The sequence below is a fragment of the Pseudorca crassidens genome, chromosome 16, assembly GCF_039906515.1.
Source record: "Pseudorca crassidens isolate mPseCra1 chromosome 16, mPseCra1.hap1, whole genome shotgun sequence".
Taxonomy (NCBI): domain Eukaryota; kingdom Metazoa; phylum Chordata; class Mammalia; order Artiodactyla; family Delphinidae; genus Pseudorca; species Pseudorca crassidens.
Window position 1 is genome coordinate 78,088,348 of NC_090311.1, and position 24,403 is coordinate 78,112,750.

The 24,403-nt window shown below is 42.9% G+C and overlaps 1 protein-coding gene across 6 annotated transcripts in view; it reads right to left on the reverse strand.

The window, feature by feature from the left end:
- The window catches only part of EDARADD (EDAR associated via death domain), a 61,441-nt gene extending 50,685 nt beyond the window's left edge, over nucleotides 1-10,756 (reverse strand). For 3 of the 6 annotated variants that reach the window (XM_067711016.1, XM_067711014.1, XM_067711013.1), the window contains exons 1-3: nucleotides 10,515-10,756; nucleotides 9,405-9,479; nucleotides 587-645 (exon numbers count right to left, since the gene is read on the reverse strand). In XM_067711016.1, coding sequence (XP_067567117.1) covers nucleotides 587-645; nucleotides 9,405-9,479; nucleotides 10,515-10,578 — 198 coding nt within the window. In that variant the 5' untranslated portion in view covers nucleotides 10,579-10,756. Of the gene's footprint in view, nucleotides 1-586; nucleotides 646-9,404; nucleotides 9,928-10,514 lie in introns of those variants that run through there. The other 3 variants (XM_067711018.1, XM_067711015.1, XM_067711017.1) reach the window with 2 other exon arrangements.
- Nucleotides 10,757-24,403: the final 13,647 nt, after the last annotated feature.

Genomic DNA, 24,403 nt, shown 5'->3' on the forward strand with positions numbered 1-24,403 from the left:
ATGCCTAGAGCCCGTGCTCCGCAACAAGAGAAGCCACCACAGTGAGAAGTCTGTGCACCGCAACAAAGAGTAGACCCTGCTTGCCGCAACTAGAGAAAGCCCACGTGAAACAACAAAGACCCAACACAGCCAAAAATAAATTTAAAAAATTAAAAGAAAAAAAAAGTGGTAACAGAGGTAAATCAACAGTGTATGCCCATCTGACACATGAGCAGGCCGCCTTTAACTTTAAGGTTGTCCTATTTTTTCTTTCGATCTCAAGTTAGATATTTTGATTTCTGAAGAATTGGTAATTAAAAATAGTATTAAAAGTAGACAAGCAGATAAAGACCTCACGTAACCTAAGAAGACCACTTCTGATATGTGCAAAATGAAAACAGAGTCTAACACCATTTTTAACCTGGAGAAACCCCAAGTTTATTATGTCACAGAGAAATATCATGAAAAAGAAATTTATCTTGGAAAACCTTATTTTAGGGTTTCAAATTTCATGTAAGTACTAAGTAATAAAAAATATAAAGAAATAACAAAAGGGGAAAAAGGAAAAACAGGAGTCATCACCATTAATGTAAAAGTTGTAACCTACCATATTAAGGGATATAGTGCTAGGGTCTGTGTCTTCCACTGGCTCCTTTGTCAAATGATCTGTAAAGAGAACAAATAGAGAGCATTTTCTTTAACTTAGAAGCACAGTGTGTCCTTTGATAACTGTCTTCATATAGACACAAGCTACCCCAATCAGTTTGGAGAAAAGCTTACTTTCAGTCATTAGTGGAGACAAAATAAGAAAGAATGAGTTCAGGCTGCATCAAGAAAGTGATGATGACCAATAAACTACATTAAAAAAATATTTTGGAACAGTTTACTTATAAATATCTACAAATACTCAGAGGTACAAACAACTACAAATTAGGTGAACGTGATATTAATGACTCTTTTGCAGATTGGATTTTGAGACAGGCTGGGACCTGGGACCCTTTACTGGAGCGCTTGCACCTGGACAAACATCTCCTCAAGCAACAGAGTACAAAGAAACTATAAAAGACTAAAAATAACTGCATGCAAGTGCCGTTGGGCAAATCATGAACAACATACAGAAAAGAATACAAAAAGGGCACAAACCAACTGCCATTTCTGAGGTGCCGGGAGCACAAGCAGGGTACTGCACGTGATCCCTGCACACAGCACCACCAAGGGGGTGGGCAGGCCACCTAAGCCACACCTCAGGCCTGACCCACCAATCCACTCCCACCCTCACCCCAGCTCACCGCGCCCCCCCTAGGACAGCAAGCAAGGGCACCTGTTTCTTGTTTTTACCTCTCATGCTGCAGCACGAGTCCCAATAAAGCATTGCCTGAGTTTCTCGTCTGGTCTCTTATCAATTTCTATTGATTAAAGAGTCCAAGGACCCAGGTCGGCAACGATCTGATTATAACTTTGAGCAAGAAAATTAGAAAAAAAAGCTCCCCCTTTCCAAGACACTTTACGAAACATCTGCCAGAAAACTATCTTGCTCGACAACCACATCTGTCTGAATGGGATCCTCGGTATTTTGTGCAGTCACCACACGACCTGCAAAGCCTTAAGTGGCCAGCCTTGGGCCAATCAAGATTCAGCTTTCATTTTTCTCCCAAATCTTCATTAAGTACATAGTGTGGCCCAGGCACTAGGTCCTGGGAATGCCTTGGGGGATCCAAACCAACAAAACAGGTCCACTTATGGAGATCATTTGTTTGTTCTCCCCAGATGTTTCCCATCCGAGAATGTGTCCAGACTTCTCACATTTCTCTCCCCGCAGGTGTTGACAATGCCCAAAGGAGAAGCAGTGTGAAGGGAACATCTCTTTGTTTTATGACAGGCTACAAGTCACTGGAGAGATTAAAGGAGGTGGCCTAGAGGAGCGGGGGCAAAAGGAGAGAGTTTTTGCCAGTGTCCCCCCCATGGAGCAGCGGACAGACACTGCAGCTCCACGAGTGGGGACTGTGCCGTGGTCCTTAGCAGAGCCCAGAGGTGGCAAGACCACATCAGGGAATGCACAGAGGGTGCTAACCCCTGGGTCCCAGGGTTCCCAGCCCCACAGAGAAACAAACCCGCGATTTGGGTCTGCAAGAGAAACAGAGGGCTCCTGGACCTCAAGAGTCTTCTCAGACTTGGACAACAAGGACATCAAGCCCACCCGGATGCACTAAAAATTCAAGGCCCCTCTTTTTCCAAGCACCACATCATCCTCTTAGGTTCCTATATGACCCTAAGGAAGGGGCCAGGCCCCAGTTTGGACTGAAATGGAATTTCCTGCCAGCCCAGTAGATGACAGACTCAGACCTGGATTTAAGTCAATGTAAAGAAAATAAGAACAAGTTGTGTTGCTAACTCCACCCTGAGTTTACAGAACTCCTGCTGCCCAAGGAAAGGAGAAGGCAATTATCATACAGAGCATTTGGTGTTAAGACAGTAGAAATGCAGAATGATATGGAAACACAGGAGGAACACAAGCCTAGCCTGGGGTGTCTGGTGGGGAGTGAAGAGAGGGTAGAGAGGAGTCTATAGAGGAGATGACACGAGTCCAGAAAAATGAGTTGAAGCTAGCCAGGAGAAGTCAGGGAGGGAAAAGCATTCTAGGCAGAGGGAACAGCATAGGCGAAGGCCTAGAGGTGAAAAAGAACGGGACACATGAGCATACTTCAAATAGATCCAGCTGGACACCTGCATTCGGTTTTCCAGTTTTTCCTTAATAGGAATCCTGTGCAGCTATTGCCCACCAAGTCTATGACAAGTTAGGCCTGTTTCCTACAGAGACATTAGTACGCGAGGAAGGAAAAAGATGAAGAGGAAGAAAATGGAGGAGATAGCTGGGAAAGGCAGAATTACCCCCAAAAGCAGCAGTGAGAATGCAAACAGGACAGTTAAAGGGAAGGCACACAGGGCCTGGGAGGAGAAGGCTTGGGCGCTGAGACCTAGTGGCCTGACCTTGAATGAGTCTAGCGGTATGACCTTGGATGACTCATGTTAAGTGTTCCCGGCCTCTGGCTCTTCCTCTGTAACAGGAGGGGGTCCACGTGGCTGGTTCCCACACCCAGCTGATCATCATTATTCTGGTCAGGTCAGGTTTGGGAACGACTCCCCCTGAGAATCTGTGCCTCAGAGGGTGATGGTGTGAACAGGACCACAAGTGTTTGGAGGCCCAAAGTCTCTTGCTTTGGTCTGAAACCTCTGAGAATAGATGGAATTTAAGATGGGAAGGGCACAGAGAATTTAGAGGGTTTTTTTTGTTGTTTTCTGAAGCACAACAGCAAAGTGAGAGGGCAATGAGGAAAGGCTTAGGCGATCAGGAGAGGTTTAGGACCAGTCTTAGAGGCACGTTCAGGTCTTTTATTATTTTCATTCGCATGGTTGTGACTGTATCAGCTTCTGACGTAGCCCAGGCTGGGGATGAAGTTCTTCCTCACGTGTTATTGCCAAATCCGCTCACAGACCCAGGCCCACGCTGTCTCTCCACTTGTTCTACCTGATCCCGGGCCTTCCCCCGGCCCTCGCTGTAGTTCACGCAGAAACACCTTTGTTCTCCCAGGCCCGTGTTGTGTAGGTTATTTGGAGGAGGGCTGATCCTGGTTATTGGAGACTAGTCTAGAAGCAGTCGTCCTAAAGTACTTCTGAGAGCTCTTGGAGCCACGTGTTTACAACATTATTAGTATGAAATCAAATAGTTTACTCAGAAGCTTTAAAATGTTTATTTTTACAGGCCCCAGGTAACAGCAGGCTGGGCCTCTAGGCAAGGCTCTGATATCAGATGGGGCACGAAGAAGCCGAAACAGAAAGGGGGATCGTGCGAGCTCCGAGGTGGCAAGGCCGGCAGCTCAGCCAGGGGTGGGTGGGGACCTTCCTCCTGATGCTGGCTGTTGCTCTACTGTCCCAAAGCTGCCTCCATTCTCCTGGATTGGTGACTCTAAAGAAGGCAGAGGTCACCCCAAATTAGCTGGTAATTGATCAAAGGGGGTCTCACGATGGCAATGAGAATGATGTTTAATTCACATGAGCATCTTCTGGGGAGGTCCTCAAAAGCCCTGAGTGAAACCCATGGTGAGCTAATGCCACTCAGCTGCTGGAAGGACACCCGGCCTGGCTCCCGGAGGCCCCAGGGGACAGCAAGCAAGGCCAGCTGCAGTTACTTGTTTCTCTGGGCCTCAGGTGCCTCATCTGTAATATTCAGGGGGAGGGGGGACAGAGAGCCTCCACGTGCCCTTCCAGCTTTAAAAGTCCATGAGTGGTGAGAAGTAGGGGCCCCAAAGGTGAAAAGAGCATCTTCAGGTGAAGGTCACTCCAACACAGGAAGCCCAGTTACAATTAGAGCTCCCACTTACCCAGTACCCCTCCCCGCCCACCCACCCCATCGCCCCACGCTGCCTGGTTTACACACAGCCCCGTTTCATCCTCACAGTAACCCTGAGAGAGGGCCAAGTGTCTCCTTTATCCATACTGAGTGCCCAAGGTCACAGGGCAAAGGAAGCAGCAGAATTTGGATCTGGGACTTTCTGACTTCAAAATCTACCCGTTTTCCACTGCCTTCGGGTTGCTTGAAGTGGTTCATGCGTTGACCACCTGATAACAGACTGTCCTGGGGGGATCTCTGTGTCCAAATTTTCCCTTCCTATGAGGGTACCAGTCACATTGGATGAGAGCTCCCTCTGATGACCTCCTTTTAACTTGACTGCTTCTGTAAAGACTTTATTCCCAAATCAGGTCACGTTCTGAGGTACTGGGGGTTAGGATGCCCACAAAATTTTTTGCGGGTGGGGAGCACAGTTCAACCCATAACAGTCCACTCTCTGGCCCCCAAATTCATGTCCTTCCCATGTGCAAAAGACATTCACCCGACATCCCCTAAAGCTTTCATCATTCCGGCATCAACTCTAAATGCAAAATCTCACCTACCCATCACCCACTCAAAGACCCAGCTCTCGTCAGCTCCTGAATCAGAATCCCCAGGAGCCCTGGAGACTGTGGGCTGCACCCGGCAGCCTCTCCACCAGGAACGATCTCAGATTGTCCAACACAGATGTGGGTACGCTGCCCAAGAGCAGCACGGTCACGTCCGGACCTCTCCCTTTATGAATCACATTAGATAAGGGCCAATAGTTCCTCAAGACAGTTCCTCAAAGGAAGTTCAAAGATCTCCTCTAAAGATGTCCTTTCAGAGAGACAAAGAGGGAAGCGTGTCAGAGCTTCCTGGCTTTCCCGATCATCAGGAAACAAAAGAGTGGGGCTTTTTGTGCATCTTAGTGAAAAAGTAAAGGTAATTCTTTGAACTCGGTGATTTCAGAGTTCATTTATTTTTCCTGTTATTATTTTTTGTACCCGAGCTTTTCTTTTGACCTACAGCTGTTTTCACTACTGATTCTAAGGAAGCCCTAGAGTCCTAACCGTATTCAGGATTACAGAAGCTCTCAGGGCAGCAGCGCTAACAGGCTGCTAAGTTTACCTTCTTCTCTGTCTGGCAGCAGCCCTGCTCTGTCATCCCTGCACCTCAGAGCAGGGGCTGAACAAGCTGAGAAAGGTCCAAGGATCAAGAAGGTGCACCTCTAGAGCGACTTCTCTGGATGATGGCCAAGCTGAGGGAGGGGGAAGGGAGGGAAGAGATGAACCAAGGGATGAAAGAGGAATGCAGACAAGGGGGAAATACTTGGGTGGAGAGGAGAAAACTTAGAGGCATTGTAAGAAACGGAAAGAAATGAAGTGGGCATTGGAAAAACCCACGGGACGGGGAAGGAGAAAGGGAGAAAGGAAAACCGCAGCCTGTCAGCACTCTCTGGTGGATGTGGTGAATGAACTGGCTGGTCCAGCCTTTCAAATAAGGGTGCTGCTCGAAGTAGTTCCCCCTTCAGTCCTGGTTTCTGCTCCCGGTGCTACTGGAGTTTGCAAGAAGGACAGGGTGCCACATCAGACCCGTCCAAGCGCGGAGGAGGGTTGCATGAGGGGTGAGATGCCACCTAAGGGGCTGTCCTGGGCCGGTCTCTAGGGCCAGGTCTCCCAGGGAGCAGCCCTGTGTGCAGTGCAAACAATACCCCGAGGATGAACAAAGGCAGAACATACGCTGATGTGCTCCCTGGCCAAGGGCACTTACTTAGCTCACTGCGACAAAGCAATGAACGGTACCATCTCCCCAACTCCCCCGACTTTCAAAGCCTCTTTCTTTGTTTCTGTCCTTAATATATGTATGAACACGAATCAGATTTTATTCACTTTCAACAGGCAATTCTGACTCATTCCACGACGGATGGTTTATTAGTGGTAGAGATGGAATGAGATGGTCACACTGTAACCAGCATGACTATTTTCCTGCCAGTGTAAATTTTCTCAGGGCAAGTTTTTTTAATTAAGTTCATATGGTATAATAATAGATACCCACCTTTGTTATATGCATGTGGATATACAAACATCTTTTTTTTTTTTAACTTTACAAGGTAAACCCAGTTAACATATCTAACTGAATCAGTTCCTAAGATGCCAACATGGGAAGAGCTTTTTCAGCCCACAGTTTGATGAACAGGTGGTTACATTTTATATCTTTCATTCATTTACTGAGATGATAAGTATTTAACCAGGGCTTACTAAGTGCTGGGTACTGGGCCAGGCGTTGGAGAAAAACGGTCAAGCAAAACAGACATGCCCTCTGTCCAAGAACTTATAGCCTAACGGGGGAGAGAGACAATGGTGAAATCTTCACAGCTAGAAAGGGTGACAGGTGCTGGAAGGGTGCACCAAGATTGTGTAACATGGAGCTGAACCTACATCAGTTTTGATCTGAAATCTGAAGGGTGGGCAGGAGGTAAATGGACTGGCGGGGGTTGGGGGGAGGTGAAGGGAGCCTTCCAGGCAGCAGAAACAACTTGTGCAAAGGCCAGGAGGCAGGTGGTCCAGGGCTCTCAAGGAAACAGAGGAGGCAGGGTGGCTGCAGTGCAGACGAAGAGAAAGAGCAGGCTTGCCGACTGAAGGGAGAGCTACAGGCCCACGTACAGAGTATGGACACCACTGAAAGACTGAGGATTTACTGGAAAGTCAGCGCAGGTTTCTGAGTAGAGGAATGGCGAGATCTAATCTTGTTTTTAAAAGGTCACTCTGGCCGCTTTTAGGTGTACAGGTTGGTGGAAGGTGACTGTGTATGGAAATACCAGCTGGGAGGTGAGTGCAGGAGATCTGGTGAGACAGCATATGGTAACTGGGTCTGGGGCAGAGACATGAAAATGCCACGCAACGAGTTTTACACATTATCACCACTTGTGGCTTCATTACAGAAATGGAAGGGATGTGTCCTGGAGGTTATAGAAATGATATGAGATGTTAGAAAGAGGAAGTCATTTTTTTGGTCATATTTCTGTCCAACCCTTTGTTTCTATATGCAAGTGTGGAGATATTATATATCTTTTTTTAAACTGGAAGAATCCTCATCTAATTGATAGAATTCCAGAGTGGGAATGGACATGAGAGTTATCTTTCAGATGCCTGGAGATATTCTTCAACATCGCTGCAAGTGAGAGGGAGATCTCTACTCAGGAGGTCTCTCCCCTCTTTGTAGGAAGCCAACAAAAGTCCACCTACAAGTTTGGGTTCTACCTCTCAAAGTCAAGGAGACAGGTTCTTTCCAAATGACGCCCTCCTATCATCATATCCTCAGGTCTCTCATCCCGCCACATGTGCTGGGATTTCCTAGTCCCTTTGTTCCAGGTTGTGAGCTTCCATTCTGGCTGGGCCAAGCAGGCTAAGTAGCATCACCGGACTTCTAGATCCTGCAGTACTATTACTGTCATCTAAGATCCTATTAGCTGCCCTGGTGGCCTTATCACACTCTTGACTCACTGAGGCTTTTTGTACGTGAAGCTGTGTTTCCCAGCACCCACCTCCTCTGGTGCCATTGATTTTGGGGGTCCCAAGCAGACCTTATATGTATCCCCATTCAGTGGGTCCCGATCAAGATCTTTTTGAATCTCCTTCACCATGATCATTTAATGAGATGCGAAACCACTGTTAGTAAAATCTAGCTTAACACCTCTTGGCATCTTGCCAATTACATTTTCAGACGAGGAAGTGGATGCAGAGGTGAGAGCTGGGGGGCAGGGGTAGGATTTCTCCCTTAATTTCCCCTTCTGTTTTTCCAAACAATGAATGTGGGGGAGGAGAAGGATATCCAAACCATTTACTTATCTTCCATCTCCCATGGATAAAATGTTTACCATTCCTCACTTAAAGAAGAACCACTTGAAGGAGAATTTAGATCTTTCTTAAAATCTCCAGGAAACTCTCCCAGACCCAGCACATCACAAGGCCAAGTCAGCAATCTTCTGACCCACCTCCAGATACTTTCTATCTCATTCTCCTAACTGCTCAAGCCCCAAATGCACAATAAAACATTCAAGCTCCGGCCCTGCCCAAGCCCAAGAAATAAAATAGGGAACACGTGTCTCTAAGCAGGTATCTGTGGTTCTGTATATCTGGCTCTCTCCCTAGCCTTTCCAGCCTCAACAAAACTAGAAAAAGCCCCAGTGTGCTCTGGGGGATACATCATTCATTCATTCACATGTTTGACAAACATTCACTTTGGATCAGCCTAGGGTATGGGAGAGCAAGGACAGCAAATTCCTTAAAGGTTAAGTCTGAGGAAGATTTTCAAGTGAAATTAAAGAAAAATCGAGAGCCTGGTCTCAAGAACTGACACAGTATTCTACGGTTTTTCAATTCAAGTGAGATTAAAGAAAAATCTAGATTCTGGCTTCAGGTGCAAACACAATATTTAACGATAAGGACAGAACTAGAGGCCATTCTAACCAAAGGCCTCTACAGGTGGAATCAGCCGCCTGGTTTTGTGGATACTAGTTTATGAAATAGCTCCGAGGGCCAATATTTAGAACAAAACCATTTAATAAAAGTGAAACGAGGAGAGAAGAAGAGAAATGAGAAGGCACGTGAGTAGGGAGAAAGGGAGAGCTCGGGAGGAAAGAAAGAAATCCACCCCTTGCGCTCTTTTCTGCCGGAGAGGTTTGAGGGGCTTGTTTCAACCTGGCATCCCCGGTGCAGAACAAAGACGCTGGGGCGAGAGAGCAAGAGGAGAAGAGGCGTCTCAGGCACGCTTGGGGGTGACTGGGGCCAGGGGCCCGCGGGGGGCGCGCGCCACCAGCAGCCGCTCGGGGGGGCGAGCCTCGCACCTCGCCCTCCGGGACCGGGCGCCGCCGCCGTCCCCCGTCCGGCCCCGCGCGGACCCGGGTCGGGCGCCAGGGTCCAGGGTGGTCCCAGGTCGCCCTTCGGGGCTCGTGGGGAGCTCGGCCCCGACAGCCCCGCCGCAGACGCGGACGCCTCGCGATCTAGCGACCCGCGGTCCGCGCTTCGGGTGAGGGTGCGGCGCGGCGTCAACTTACCCGCGCGCACAGGGTCGTCCGGAGAAGCCATGGGGACGGAGTGGGGCCGACGGGCGCCAGAGCAGTGCCGGGCGGCTGGCGGGACAGGGGAGGAAAGCTGGGTTGCAGGGCTCGGTTGCCCTGCCTTTCGGACGCGTGGGGAGCGAACCTCGGCAGCTCCGCGCGCCCCTCCTCCGCCCGCTCCTCCCCTCTCTCCGCCGCTCTTCCCGGCGCTCACTTCCTGCTTGGCAATTAGCAAAGCCCCTGCCGTGCGCGTCCGGTTCCACCCCCCGCCCCCAGACGCGTAAGCTGGAGCCCGGGTGCAGCGGACCAGGGCGCGGGGAGAGTCCCCGGGTGCCCTGGAGTCGCCAGCACCCGCCGCGAGCGCCCTTCCAGTCCTGCGCCCAGGTCTCCCAGGGCAGGTCCCGCCGCGGAGCTCACGGGAGTGCTGCCCGGGACCTGCTGCGAAGCGATTATTAGCCTTAAAAGCCGGCTGCAGTCGCGGGTCGCTCTCCTGGCTCCCTCCTTTCGGCCTGAGCCCGGCCGCAACTCTCCTCCGCGCACAGGCCTGTGCTGAGATGCCTGGCGGCGGTCTGATGTTTAGACCGTTTCCTGCTCTTTAGGCAGAGTACGCCGCTGCATGATGGCACACGCTAATAATTTCTGTTTTGATTTTTCTTTGGCATTGGTTATTACATGACCTCCAGGGTACTGACAACACAAAGGGAGTGAAAAGAGGAAGCCTGACACACACTCGCACAGCCTCGCTAGAAAAATAGCTTAGGGCTCCCTCGGAAATGCCAAGGTCTAATTTTTTTAATTTTAATTTTATACCAATTACGTGCGCACAGATTGGAATCTTCCACTAAGAATATTTTTAAGAATGTTATATTTTAACTAAACCTATCATCCATCATAAATCTATTACTATACGAGGGTTACAGGCAATTTAAATTTAATAGTAATCTCTTAAGGGTTTAAAATAACCTTTGTCTTCACACATAAGAATTGAAAGAGAGGAACTGATTTGAAAGAGATAACATAGCTTTTAGTCAGTTTATCGTGAAGGAGCAGCCTCTGGCTAAAAACTCAGCTCCGAAAAATGCAGGAAAGCAGCAAGTGTGTACATACCCTCTTGGCCACCAGGGGCGTGCTTTGTGCCTCTTCCCCTCTGTTGAGTAGTCCTGAGGCCCATGGCACTCTCCACATCGGCACTTAAAATGCCATGAAAGAAACGGGAGGCTCAGAGAAGAGGGTCCGGCTGGCTGTCGACCTTCTGGTGGAAAGCTCTCTGGGGAATCTGTGGGCGGGAGGATGAACTTCCTTTTGGTCTGCCTTCTGATAGGAAGGGAAAGTTTTTTAAACGGTGTTTTCTCTTAGCATCCATTTTGAGGTTTGGTTTGTGGTTCTTTCTGTACTTCTCATGATGATGGAATTATTTCTGAGGTTGGTTGTCAGGAACCACATAGCAAGTCGGCAACACAAGCTCAAGCATTGCTCTGAAGCTGGTTGGCTTTTCAAAACCCTGAATTAATTGTCTTATCACTCCCACTTTTATTATATCAGATAGAAGAGGGGTGGCAGAAACACACTTCACCATTAATTTTTTAAAAGAAAATTGACTATATATATTATTCCCTTTCATTCCATTTCCTTGTACCTACTTTTTGTGAATTGCAACCATAAGCCCTCATTACCTTATTTTTCCCATGTGCTTTGTGAACTCTAAAGTGTAATGCAAGTGGAACTTTTTTTTTAATTTACAAAAAGCTAATTTAAAAACAATTATCTTTATTGGAGTATAATTGCTATACAATGGTGTGTTAGTTTCTGCTTTATAACAAAGTGAATCAGTTATACATATACATATATCCCCATATCTCTTCCTTCTTGCATCTCACTCCCTCCCACCCTCCCTATCCCAACCCTCTAGATGGTCACAAAGCACGGAGCTGATCTTCCTGTGCTATGCGGCTGCTTCCCACTAGCTATTTTACATTTGGCAGTGTATATATGTCCATGCCACTGTCTCACTTTGTCCCAGCTTACCCTTCCCCCTCTCCATGTCCTCAAGTCCACTCTCTAGTAGGTCAGCGCCTTTATTCCCATCTTGCCGCTAGGTTCTTCATGACCATTTTTGTTTGTTTGTTTTTTAGATTCCATATATATGTGTTAGCATACAGTATTTGTTTTTCTCTTTCTGACTTACTTCACTCTGTATGACAGACTCTAGGTCCATCCACCTCACTACAAATAACTCAATTTCGTTTCTTTTTATGGCTGAGTAATATTCCAATGTACATATTGCTACATCTTCTTTATCCATTCATCTGTTGATGGACACTTAAAAACAATTATCATCCACTGGAGTTGCCAAAGGGCTACCATACAATCCATTTGCTGTCATACTGTGTCCTTCTGCTTTTCCTTCTATTGCTACCCAGAGAGGGTTTTAAAACACTCTTTAAAATGGACATTTTTGACTTTTCTTAATAGCACCTAAATTAACTCATGAATCTCGGAATCACAATAAATGGGAATTGGTAACCAAAGAGTCAGATGTGCTGGATTTGACTCATAGGCCCATCACCATGAGTTTGTGTTACTTTAGCACAAAAAGTTACTAGTGTGCTTTGTGTGCACACTTAAGCACACAAAGTTTTGTTACTCAAAACTCTTGAGTCTGTAAGAATTTGTAGGATTGTGAAAGTTAAATGAAATATTGCATATATAAAATTACCTAAAAGTGCCTGGCTTATAGTAGGTACAAATAAACCAACTACTTTCCTGCCTTCATTCTTTCCTTGGAATTTAGTCTATTATGAGAAGCTCCTATTGCCTTTGTTATAAGAAATGAACCAGTATTTATTATAGGGTTCGTGTACAGCACAGATCAATGGATTGATTGATAGCCCCCTCATGCCCCAAACAAAATGCCAAGCCCTGGGAAACCAAAGTGAGAAGTCCCTGACTTTTAGGAGTGTGTGGTCAAGAGAGATCTGCAGATACTCTTTCACTGTAGAACCAAGATAATGAAAGTTTAAAACAGGAAGGGGCATGTGTGGAAGAAAGGGATTAAAGACCTATGGAAGCCAAGCGGCTTGGTGGTGACCACCCTCAGACTGACAGTTTGCCATGGAAGTTTTCATGCAAATTTTGAGACGTTTGTTTATGATACTATGGTTAAAGCCTTAAGTGGGGGGAAAACTGTTGGTCTTGTGTCTTTTCACAGACAATGACGGTGATAAGGAATGTTATCTTCAAATGGGGAAAACAGCACCTCAAAACATAAGTTTATTTGATTCATCATTGAAATATGTTGTTTTTGTTCATTTTACATCATTTTGGGTGTTACTTAAATTTATGCAACCTGAGATAAAAAGTTATATTGTTGAACCACATACTTCCTTATTTCAAAGGGTTGTTGTACATTGTGTGTAAATGAACCCAGCAAACTGGTTAGACCTGCAATGATAGCATATGGATTTAGGATAATAGGAGACTCCTTATGTTCCAGAATGGGACAGTCTCTCGGTTGAATTGGCTTGATATACCCTTGGGGAATTGTGTGTTGTGGAAGAGGCGCAAATGAGAGTTAGTAAGTTCATTTGTCTCCTTTTTGGAACAGATATTTGCGAACGTTTGTCTAGAGTATGTTAAGGCAGTGGTAGTGGGTCTCTGCTGTTTTGCCACATAACTTCTCATAGTAATGCCCCCAGTGTACTCCCGGAGAACCATCGTTCCGCTCTCAATCCATGTGATCAGGCTGTGGCACCATCACCCCTGCCTCCTGACTCTGGGGGTTGGCAAGTGACCCAGGAGTAGCCTTTCCAGACACCGCTGAATGAGCCAACAAGCCTAGGAGATGCCTCGTGCCTTTGCTGGGATGGCTGGGAGATGGGCCTGTGCATGGTGAAAGAAATGAGCAGGACTGAAATGTTTGGGAGGGTCCATATCCTGGAGAGCCTTGAATGCCATACAAAAGCACGTGAAACTATTTTTCAGCAACAGGAAGCCAGGAAGCTAGTTTTTGAAAAGTGGCATATGAAAACTGGTGTTTTTGGAGGACTGGTATGGCAGCTGTGTGTAGGATAGGATGCGGCGAGGAGAGAATGCAGGCCAAGAGACCATTTCATCTTTACAATACGCTGTAATTTACTACAGGGTTGAATTTACATCCTTGTCCAAATATGAGGGAAACTCAAATCGGAAATTTTAAAATGTCTTTTTGTGGGCTTTTTAAGCATTCACCGTCTCACACAAATTGATTGCCTTGTAGATTTGCACATATGCACAAAAAATGATGTATTCAAAAACGTTAACAGAGAGACTGAAAAACTTAAGGAAAATATTATCATTTTTGCTGCTTTGAATACTGTTTGACAGGAGCACAACATTCTGGTGCATTTGTTTAAGCAGAAATAGTTCTTTTTTTAATTGAAGTATAGTTGATTTACAATGTGTTAATTTCTGCTGTACAGCAAAGTGACTCAGTTATACACACATATACTTTTTTTTTTTTTTTTTGGCCATGCCATGTGGCATGTGGGATGCGGGATCTATCTTCGTTCCCCAGCCAGGGATCGTACCTGCACCCCCTGCATTGGTAGTATGGAGTCTTAACCACTGGACTGCCAAGGAAGTCCCTATATATTCTTTTTTTTTTTTTTTAATTTAATTTATTTTTGGCTGCATTGGGTCTTCGTTGCTGCGTGTGGGCTTTCTCTAGTTGCAGCAAGTGGGGGCTACTCTTCGTTGCGGTGCACATGCTTCTCATTGCAGTGGCTTCTCTTGTTGCAGATCTTGGACTCTAGGCGTGCAGGCTTCAGTAGTTGTGGTGCACAGGCTTATACATTTTTTTTAATATTCTTTTCCATTATGGTTTATCTCAGGATATTGAATATTGTTAACTGTGCTATACAGTAGGACCTTGCTGTTTATCCATTCTATATGTAATCGTTTGCATCTACCAACCCCAAACTCCCAGTCCATCCTCCCCAACCCCCTTCCCCCTTGACAACCACAAGTCTGTTCTCTGTCTGTGTGTTTCTGTTTCATAGATAAGTTCATTTGTATCATATTTTAGATTCCACTTATAAGTGATATCATATGGTATTTATCTTTCTCTTTCTGACTTACTTCACTTAGTGTAATAATCTCTAGTTGCATCCGTATTGCTGCAAATGGCATTATTTCATTCTTTTTTATGGCTGAATAGTATTCCATGGTATATATGTACCACATCTTCTTTATCCATTCATCTGTCGATGGACATTTAGGTTGTTTCCATGTCTTGGCTATTATGAATAGTGCTGCTATGAATGTAGGGGTGCATGTATCTTTTTGAATTATAGCTTTGCCTGAATATATGCCCAGGAGTGGGATTGCTGGATCATATGGTAACTCCATTTTGAGGTTTTTAAGCAACCTCCATGCTGTTCTCCATAGTGGCTGCACCAACTTACAGTGCAGGAGGGTTCCCTTTTCTCCACACCCTCTCCAGCATTTGCTATTTGTAGACTTTTTAATGATGGCCATTCTGACCAGTGTGAGGTGGTACCTCATTGTAGTTCTGATTTAAGCATAAATCGTTTTTCAAGGTCTTCTACCTCTCACTTATGCAATGCCTGCCCTTCTATCTACAGGAGGTTAAATCTCTCTTGTCTTCGCCTATCAGCTTACTTTGAATTATCTATCCATCAAGATACATGAGCTAGAAAACCACAGTTTTTGTGCTGTGTTTGGTTTCCCCAAAAGGGAATGACACAGTGTGGGTGATTCTCAGTATGGTATTTGGCTAAAACGCTTAGAATGCTGTGGGTGGAGCATGGGGGATGGGAAGAGGAAAAGAGAGAGGAAAAGGTGAGGCTGGGCAGCAAGCACTTTTGTTCTAGAAATCCTCCGCCAGCCTCAGGATCCTCACTCACCCCTCACACGTGTGTCCTGGTGCCTTGACTTAGGCCCTATCATACTCAGTATGATTTCCAGCTGCTTTCTTATATATCTTTATATATAACAATTGACGTCTTGCTCCAGATTTTGAGAGAAAATCTGTTCAAAGAGATGAACTTTATATGTTAAAAGCTGAAACCCAACTAATAAGAGTCAGCCAGAGGAGATTTTGTTTTGTTTTGGTTGTGAGGAGAAAAGGGCAAATGAATATTATCAGTGATCAACTAAAAATTGCACAGTCAGCACCCGAGAGCATAGTTTCCTGTGCTTTGTACCCCCAGAATGTAGAACACAGGTTCAAATTGGTGACTTAGGAACCTACAAAATCACCAATCATTTAAAAAGGTAGTTTAACAACTTGTCATTTAGAATTTATTCTAAGCTAAGACACAAAGGTGGATCCAAGTGAGTCAACTGAGAACTTTTAGAACTAATAGGTGACTTTCGCTTGAAAGAGAGAGAAAGTTCAACAGATTGAACACCAGCAGCTTTCTTGTATACCAACGATAACCAACTGGGCAAAAATGATCCCATTTACAGCAGCAAAGAAAGCTATCAAGTAACTAGGAATAAATTCAATAAAACTGAGTAAAAAACATAGCAAAAACTACAAAGATTTACTGAAAAAAACGTGAAAATAAATCTCACAACATAAAGAGCTATACCATGTTAATAGATTAGAGGTCTCAGTACTAAAGATAGTTATGATTCCCTAATGAATCTAAAGATTCACTACAAACTCAATCACATTAACAAGATTTTGGGGGGAACAGGAACCTGATTGCAAACTCTCATGGAAGGGTAAATTCAAGATAAAATTGAAAAAGAGTAACAAAGAGAGGGGATTTGCCTTCCAAAACAGCAAGATCTTACAAACCAATAGTAACAGTGGATTAATTGAACAGAAAAGAAATTTAAGACACAGACTCGTGTATCCTTTTGGAATTTGCTATATGATAGAGACAGTTAAATGGTGAAAAGATGGACAGTTCAAAAAATTGTATTGGGATATTTTGATATTTATAGAAACAATACAATTTGTATCCCTGCCTCACTGTATACACAAAAGTAAGCTTTAAATAGATTAAATATCTAACTGTCAAACATTTTAACTTTAAAATTATTAAGAAATAATGTAAGAGAATCTCTTAATAACTTTGGTAACAGGAAAGGCTTTCTTAAGTCGAAAAATCAAAAGACGTAAAATTCTGATAAACCTGACCAGATAAAATTCAAATTCTGTGCCATAAGAAAATAGAAAATTATAAAAGAGGGTATAAACTTAGAGAAATTAATTATATATGTAATGTTCTATTTTATAATTATGAAATATAAAATAAAATATAATTATAAAATACTTGTATTTATAATTATATTCAATAAAATAGACTATTATATATAATTTATATATATAAAATAAAAGATTAGTCTCTAAAATTTTAAGCATTTATTCAAACAAATTAAAGTACAATAAACATAATTCAATATAAGGTTAGGCAAAGACAAAACAGAATTCCTAGAAGAAACAAAAATGGCAAATAAAAATGTGAACAGGGACTCAACCTTCTAAAAATAAGAGAAATACAGATTAAAACAATAATGAACTGGCAGGTTGGCAGAAACTTAAAAGGTTGCCAATATAATGTATTGGTGAGACTGTGGAGGAACAAGTCTTCGTACATTGTAGGAATGTAAACTCCTATGGTCACATTGGAGAGCAATTTGACTTCTGTACTTTCCCTAAAGGAACTCTTACACATGATGCAAGGAGACATGCATGAGATTGCTGGCTGCAGCATTGTCTGTAATAGCAAAGATCAGAAACAACCTAAATGTCCATCAATAGGAGAATGGATAAATATGATACAATCATGCAATGGAATATTTTACAAAGGTAACCAGAAATAAGCTTAAAATTTTTTTAAATGAAAAAGCAAGTTGCAGAATGATGAGGGATAGACACAAACCAATCTACGCCTTTTCTATAACATGTAAATATTTTTAAATGGATACATGCCAACTTTACCTTGCAGCCAAGACAGAGTAACAGGAAGCAGATTTACCCTCATGTCTGAAGCAATAACAACAGCAACAAAACAGACAAAATATTCAATATATGAAACAACAGTTTTTAAGGCACTGCACACCAGGCAAAGAAGGAGAGTGATCCCCGAGAGCTGGCATATAAACAGGGTGATTCCTATGACTGCCCAGCTTACTGCCTTGAGAGAATTTCCAGGTTGCAGTGCAGAGAAAGGCAACCCAGGCAGAGCCCAGTGGACTCCCTGATTTGAAGAGATGTAGCTAGAAGATCAAGACAGCTGGAAGTCACAGGACAGAGTCCTATAGAGACATCACAGAAAGGGTCCCTGGAGATCATGGAATTTCCCCCTTGACTACTCAGCATAACACTTACTGATAGGTACATTCATGTTGGACATAACTCAAGACTGGGGAAAGGACAACTAGAGGAAATACGTGAGAGGATTAGAGGGAGCAGTACCTGGTGCTCACTCAGGGCCAGTAACAGTGCTTGTTCCTATCAGGGAGACTGGGAAAAAACCTTACATTTCATGGGCATTCAGTAGAGTGTACAGAAGAGTTTTGCCTCAGCAGTGTGAAATAATTATCCCTAGACTAAGCAAGCACTGTCTCAGGTCCATCTAACAGATCTTAAAAGCAAGACCCAAAAGAATAAAACTCTTTTCAAGTAACTTAGCTGCATCCCAAGAAGCTCAAGAAATACAAATATAAGCTATAGAAATATAAAAATATCCAGTACCCATCAAGGTACATGCCCAATGTCTGGAATACAAAGATGGCCAGGCTTCCAAGAAGGAGGAAAATGTAGGCTCATAATCAAGAGAAAAATTAGTCAATTGAAACTGACCCAGAACTGACACAGATGTTAGAATTCACAGAGAAGGACATTGAAACTTTTATCATAACTGTATTCCACAGGTTCAACAAGCTAATCAGAGACATAGGAGATATTAAAAACCCAAAATAGAACTTTCGGAGATTAAAACTGTAATACCTAAAATGAAGTATACACTGGCTGGGATTAACAGCCAATAAGACATTGCAGAAGAAAAGATTAATGACTTGAAGACATAGCAACTGAAAGTGTTGAAAATGAAACTCAGAGAGAAAAAATAATTTTTTTAAAAAGTGAAAATTAACTGTGGGATAACTTCAAGTCACCTAGTAAATATGTAACTGAAATCCCTGAAATGGAAAGAAGGAGGGGGACCAAAAAATGTCTAAAGAAACTGAAAGTTTTCCAGATTTGATGAAAACCTTAAACTAACAGATCCAAAAATCCCAGGGAATACCAAGCACCAGAAATATGAACACAATTTCACCAAGGCACAGCATAATCAACTTGCTCAAAGCCATGGACAAAGACAAAATCTTAAAGCAGTCACAGGAAAAAAGACACATTACAGAGGGACAAAAATAAGGATGACAACAGATTTCTCATCCATGCAACCCAGGAGACGGTAGAGCATCTTTAAAGAACTGAAAGAAAAAACTGTCAACTAGAATTGTGTACCTGGTAGAAATGTCTCTCAAAAACAGACAAAATAGGCTTTTTCAGACATACAAAAGTTGAGAGAGTTCATCTCTGGCAGACCTACATTACAGGAATTGTTAAAGGAAATCCTTCAGGCAGAAAGAATATGACACTAGATGGAAATTTGGATCTATGCAAAGGAATGAAGAGCACCAGAAGTGATGAATATATGGTTAAACAGAAAAGGATATTTTTCCTCTTATTAAGAGTACATAAAAGCTCATAGATTTTTTAAAGCAAAATAGTAACAATGTATGTGGGGTTTATACTATATGTAGGGGTAAAATTAGTGTCAACAAGGGCTCTAAAGCCTAGAGGGGAAAAATGGAAGTGTACTCTTCTAAGGTTGTAATGCAGGATTGTTATAATGTCATTTAAAGATATACTGTGTCCCTATCAAACTGCCACTGGCATTTTTCACAGAACTAGAACAAAAAATCTCACAATTTGTATGGAAACACAAAAGACCCCGAATAGCCAAAGCAATTTTGAGAACGAAAAATGGAGCTGGAGGAATCAGGCTTCCTGACTTCAGACTATACTACAAAGCTACAGTAATCAAGACAGTATGGTACTGGCACAAAAACAGAAAGATAGATCAATGGAACAGGATAGAAAGCCCAGAGATAAACCCACGCACATATGGTCACCTTATCTTTGACAAAGGAGGCAGAAATGTACAGTGGAGAAAGGACAGCCTATTCAATAAGTGGTGCTGGGAAAACTGGACAGCTACATGTAAAAGTATGAGATTAGATCACTCCCTAACACCATACACAAAAATAAGCTCAAAATGGATTAAAGACCTAAATGTAAGGCCAGAAACTATCAAACTCTTAGAGGAAAACATAGGCAGAACACTCTATGACATAAATCACAGCAAGATCCTTTTTGACCCACCTCCTAGAGAAATGGAAATAAAAACAAAAGTAAACAAATGGGACCTAATGAAACTTAAAAGCTTTTGCGCAGCAAAGGAAACCATAAAGAAGACCAAAAGACAACCCTCAGAATGGGAGAAAATATTTGCAAATGAAGCAACTGACAAAGGATTAATCTCCAAAATTTATAAGCAGCTCATGCAGCTTAATAACAAAAGAACAAACAACCCAATCCAAAAATGGGCAGAAGACCTAAATAGACATTTCTCCAAAGAAGATATACAGAGTGCCAACAAACACATGAAAGAATGCTCAACATCACTAATCATTAGAGAAATGCAAATCAAAACTACAATGAGATATCATCTCACACCAGTCAGAATGGCCATCATCAAAAAATCTACAAACAATAAATGCTGGAGAGGGTGTGGAGAAAAGGGAACCCTCTTACACTGTTGGTGGGAATGTAAATTGATACAGCCACTGTGGAGAACAGTATGGAGGTTCCTTAAAAAGCTACAAATAGAACTACCATATGACCCAGCAATCCCACTACTGGGCATATACCCTGAGAAAACCATAATTCCAAAAGAGTCATGTACCAAAATGTTCATTGCAGCTCTATTTACAATAGCCCAGAGATGGAAACAACCTAAGTGTCCATCATCGGATGAATGGATAAAGAAGATGTGGCACATATATACAATGGAGTATTACTCAGCCATAAAAAGAGACGAAATTGAGCTATTTGTAATGAGGTGGATAGACCTAGAGTCTGTCATACAGAGTGAAGTAAGTCAGAAAGAGAGAGACAAATACCGTATGCTAACACATATATATGGAATTTAAGAAAAAAAAAATGTCATGAAAAACCTAGGGGTGAAACAGGAATAAAGACACAGACTTACTAGAGAATGGACTTGAGGCTATGGGGAGGGGGAAGGGTAAACGGTGACAAAGCAATAAAGAGGCATGGACATGTATACACTACCAAACGTAAGGTAGATAGCTAGTGGGAAGCAGCCGCATAGCACAGGGAGATCAGCTCGGTGCTGTGTGACCGCCTGGAGGGGTGGGATAGGGAGGGTGGGAGGGAGGGTGACGCAAGCGGGAAGAGATATGGGAACATATGTATATATATAACTGATTCATTTTGTTGTGAAGCTGAAACTAACATACCATTGTAAAGCAATTATGCTCCAATAAAGATGTTTAAAAAAGAAAAAAAAATAAAAAATAAAAAAATAAAGATATACTGTGATATGTTAAAGATTTATACAATAAATTCTAAAGCAACCACCAAAATAACACAAATAAGAGTTATGGTTCATAAAGCCAATAAAGGAAATAAAATGAAGTCAGAAATAATACAGCTTGGCAGTTTCCTAAAAAATTAAATGTACACCTACTATATGATCCAGTTATTCCACATTTAGTTACTCACCTAAGGGCAATTAAAGCATATTTAAAAGACATGTACATAAATGTAAAACCTAAAACTATAAAACTTCTGGAAGAAAAGAGAAGAAATTTTTGTGACTTTGGGTTAAGCAAAGATTTCTTAAGTATAACACCAAAAATACAATATCAATTTAAAAACTGAAATATTGGAGTTCATCAAATTTCAATACTTTTGCTTTTCTAGAGAAACTTAGAATAATGGAAAGGCCAGCCACTTCTGGGAGAAAATATTTGCAAGCATATATCTGACACAGGACTTTTATCCAAAATGTAAGAAGAACCCTCAACACATAGGAAACAAACAACCCCCCCCCAAAATGGACAAAACATACAAAGAAACACTTCACCAAAGACGATGCAAACAAGCACATGAATCACGTCACTAGTCTTCTGAGAAATTCTAATTAAAACTATAATGAGCTACTACTTAACACCTGTTAGAAAGGCTAAAATTTAAGACTGACCATATCACGTGTTGGCAAGGATGTGGAAGAACTGGAATTCTCATACCCTGGTGGTTGACATGCTAAGAGGTACAATCTCTTTGGAGAACCATTTGGCAGTGTCTTAAAATTTTACATATACACCTACCACATGATCTTGCTATTCCATGTATTTACCCAAGTTTTTAATAAGCATGTGTCCAGACAAAGACTTGAACACTAATGTTTACGACAGCCTTATTTGTAATAGCTGTAAACTGGAAACAACTCAAATATTCAACAGGTGAATAGGTAAAAATATTGGGGTATACCTTTATAATGAAATACTATTCAGCAATAAAGGGAATGGACTCGATACACATAACAATATGGATGAATCTCAAAATAGTTATGCTGAGTGAGAAAGGCCAGAAAAAAAAGAGTACATACTGTATGAGTCCACTGATATAAACCTATTGAAGTTCAAACTATCTGTAGTGACAGAAAGCTGATCAATGGGTTCCTGGGCCTGAGGATGGGAAGGAAGAAGACGTTACAAAGGGAAATGAGTCACCTCTCGGTGTGATGAATATGGAGCGTGTGGTGACGCTTTCATAGGTGTATGCCTATGTCAAAACTTGTACACTTTAAATATGTGCAGTTGATTGTATGACAATTCTTCCTCAATAAAGCTGGTTTTTATTTAAAGAATGGATACATGCCAAACTCTTAACAATGGCTGATAATGGCTATCTCTGGGCAATGGGAAAACAACCAGGATTGGGAGAAAGTAATACTTACAGGAGACTTTAGCCTTGTCTGTAATGTTCTAATTTTATAATATAAATATTAATTTATGTATACCTTATTTAATTAAAAAATGATTAGAAATGATTTTCATAAATGTGCCTGCATAACAAAATCAGTCTTGCCCCTCCACAAACATTGTTTCACAGATTGATGTTTGCAAAGCTTCAGTCACCTGAAAAAATTATCTTCACTTTTCTCATTTTCCAGACTATAGAATGTTCAAATAAATATGAAAGTTAATAGTTGATTGTTTGGCCCTTTTTATAGAATAAGTGGTGATTAGCATATTTGACTTGAGACTATTCCTATATGCAATTGCACAATTAGCGTTTCATTCCTTTGTGTTACATTATTTTGATCCCTTTTATTTATTTATTTTTTTAACACCTTTATTGGCATATAATTGCTTTACAATGTTGTGTTAGTTCCTGCTGTATAACAAAGTGAATCAGCTACACATATACATATGTCCCCATATCCCCTCCCTCTTGCGTCTCCATCCCACCCTCCCTATCCTACCCCTCTAGGTGGACACAAAGCACCAAGCTGATATTTTGATCCCTTTTAAAAGGCAAACAGTTTTATGCTATTATCAATTAGCTTTATCCAATCAGGTTTTCTCTGGGGAACATGGGAACATTGTGAAAGGAGGAAATAATGAAGAGGAGCCAGGAGATGGAAATGCACTGAAAGGGACGGTAGGGGGCACCAAAGGCAAACAAGAGTGCAGAAGACCTATGCATGAATTACCTCAAACCAGCACCTATTAATGTAGCTGTTTCAGTGGACGGAACTAGTACTTCTTCATCAGTAATTTACACTGGGCACCATCAGCATGGAGAGAAGTTTAAGTCAGTTGAAACAGAATGGGAAGATTAGGTTGCGCATTATAGAACAGAATTTCTCATAGGTTAATAGTTAATGGACCTTTCTTTTGTGGTCATTAAGAACTTGCATTTCAGAAATGCCCATCAACAGTAATTCAATAAAAGCTCTCTCAGTTTCAGAACTCCTCAATCCTTTTGTAGAGAAAGGGGATTGTGCTGTTAGTTGTTTCAACAGGCAACTTTCTGTGGTGCTCAGAGATTTTCCATTTCAATCAGGGCAGCTGTGGAAAGAGGCCAGTCCCCATTTCTCTCCTCCTCGCCCCCTGCCACAAACGATCTGATCAATTATGAGTAATACAGTCTTTTTTTTTTTTTTTTGCGGTACGCGGGCCTCTCACTGTTGCGGCCTCTCCCGCTGCGGAGCACAGGCTCCGGACGCGCAGGCTCAGCGGCCATGGCCCACGGGCCCAGCCGCTCCGCGGCACGTAGGATCCTCCCGGACCGGGGCACGAACCCGCGTCCCCTGCATCGGCAGGCGGACTCTCAACCACTGCGCCACCAGGGAAGCCCGATCCATACAATTTTAAGCCCTGAAATAGAGTGTGACCTCTGACTTTTGAAAAATTGTGTTGGAGGGAGAAGAGAGGTAAGAGGAAGATCCAAAACTTGTATAAGAGATAGAAGTAAAGCAGCTGGACAGTGGTGAAACTTGGCCTTGTACAGTAATGAGATATTTTGTTTGAAACTTAATAGAACAGTAAGGAACCATCGTCAGGCATTTCGCCCCAGCATGACCTTGTTATTGTTTTCGCCCATCACAGGCAGTGAATCTTCCTGAGGAATGAGGAGCCATGACATAGATTTTGGTATGACTTGAGCAGCTGGAAGAGTCATCAGCTCACACCCAGCAAGCGCCAGCTTTCTGCACACACATTCAAGGGCTTCTCCATTGACTCCCTGGCTTCTAGCTGCTCTCTGGGATGTTGCTTTTCCCCACGGGCCCTCAGTCCTGTCTGACCGCCTGGAGCACTCCACTGTGGTTTCCCAAATGTAACTCAGCTTATTTCCCATCGACAAAATCTACCAGTGC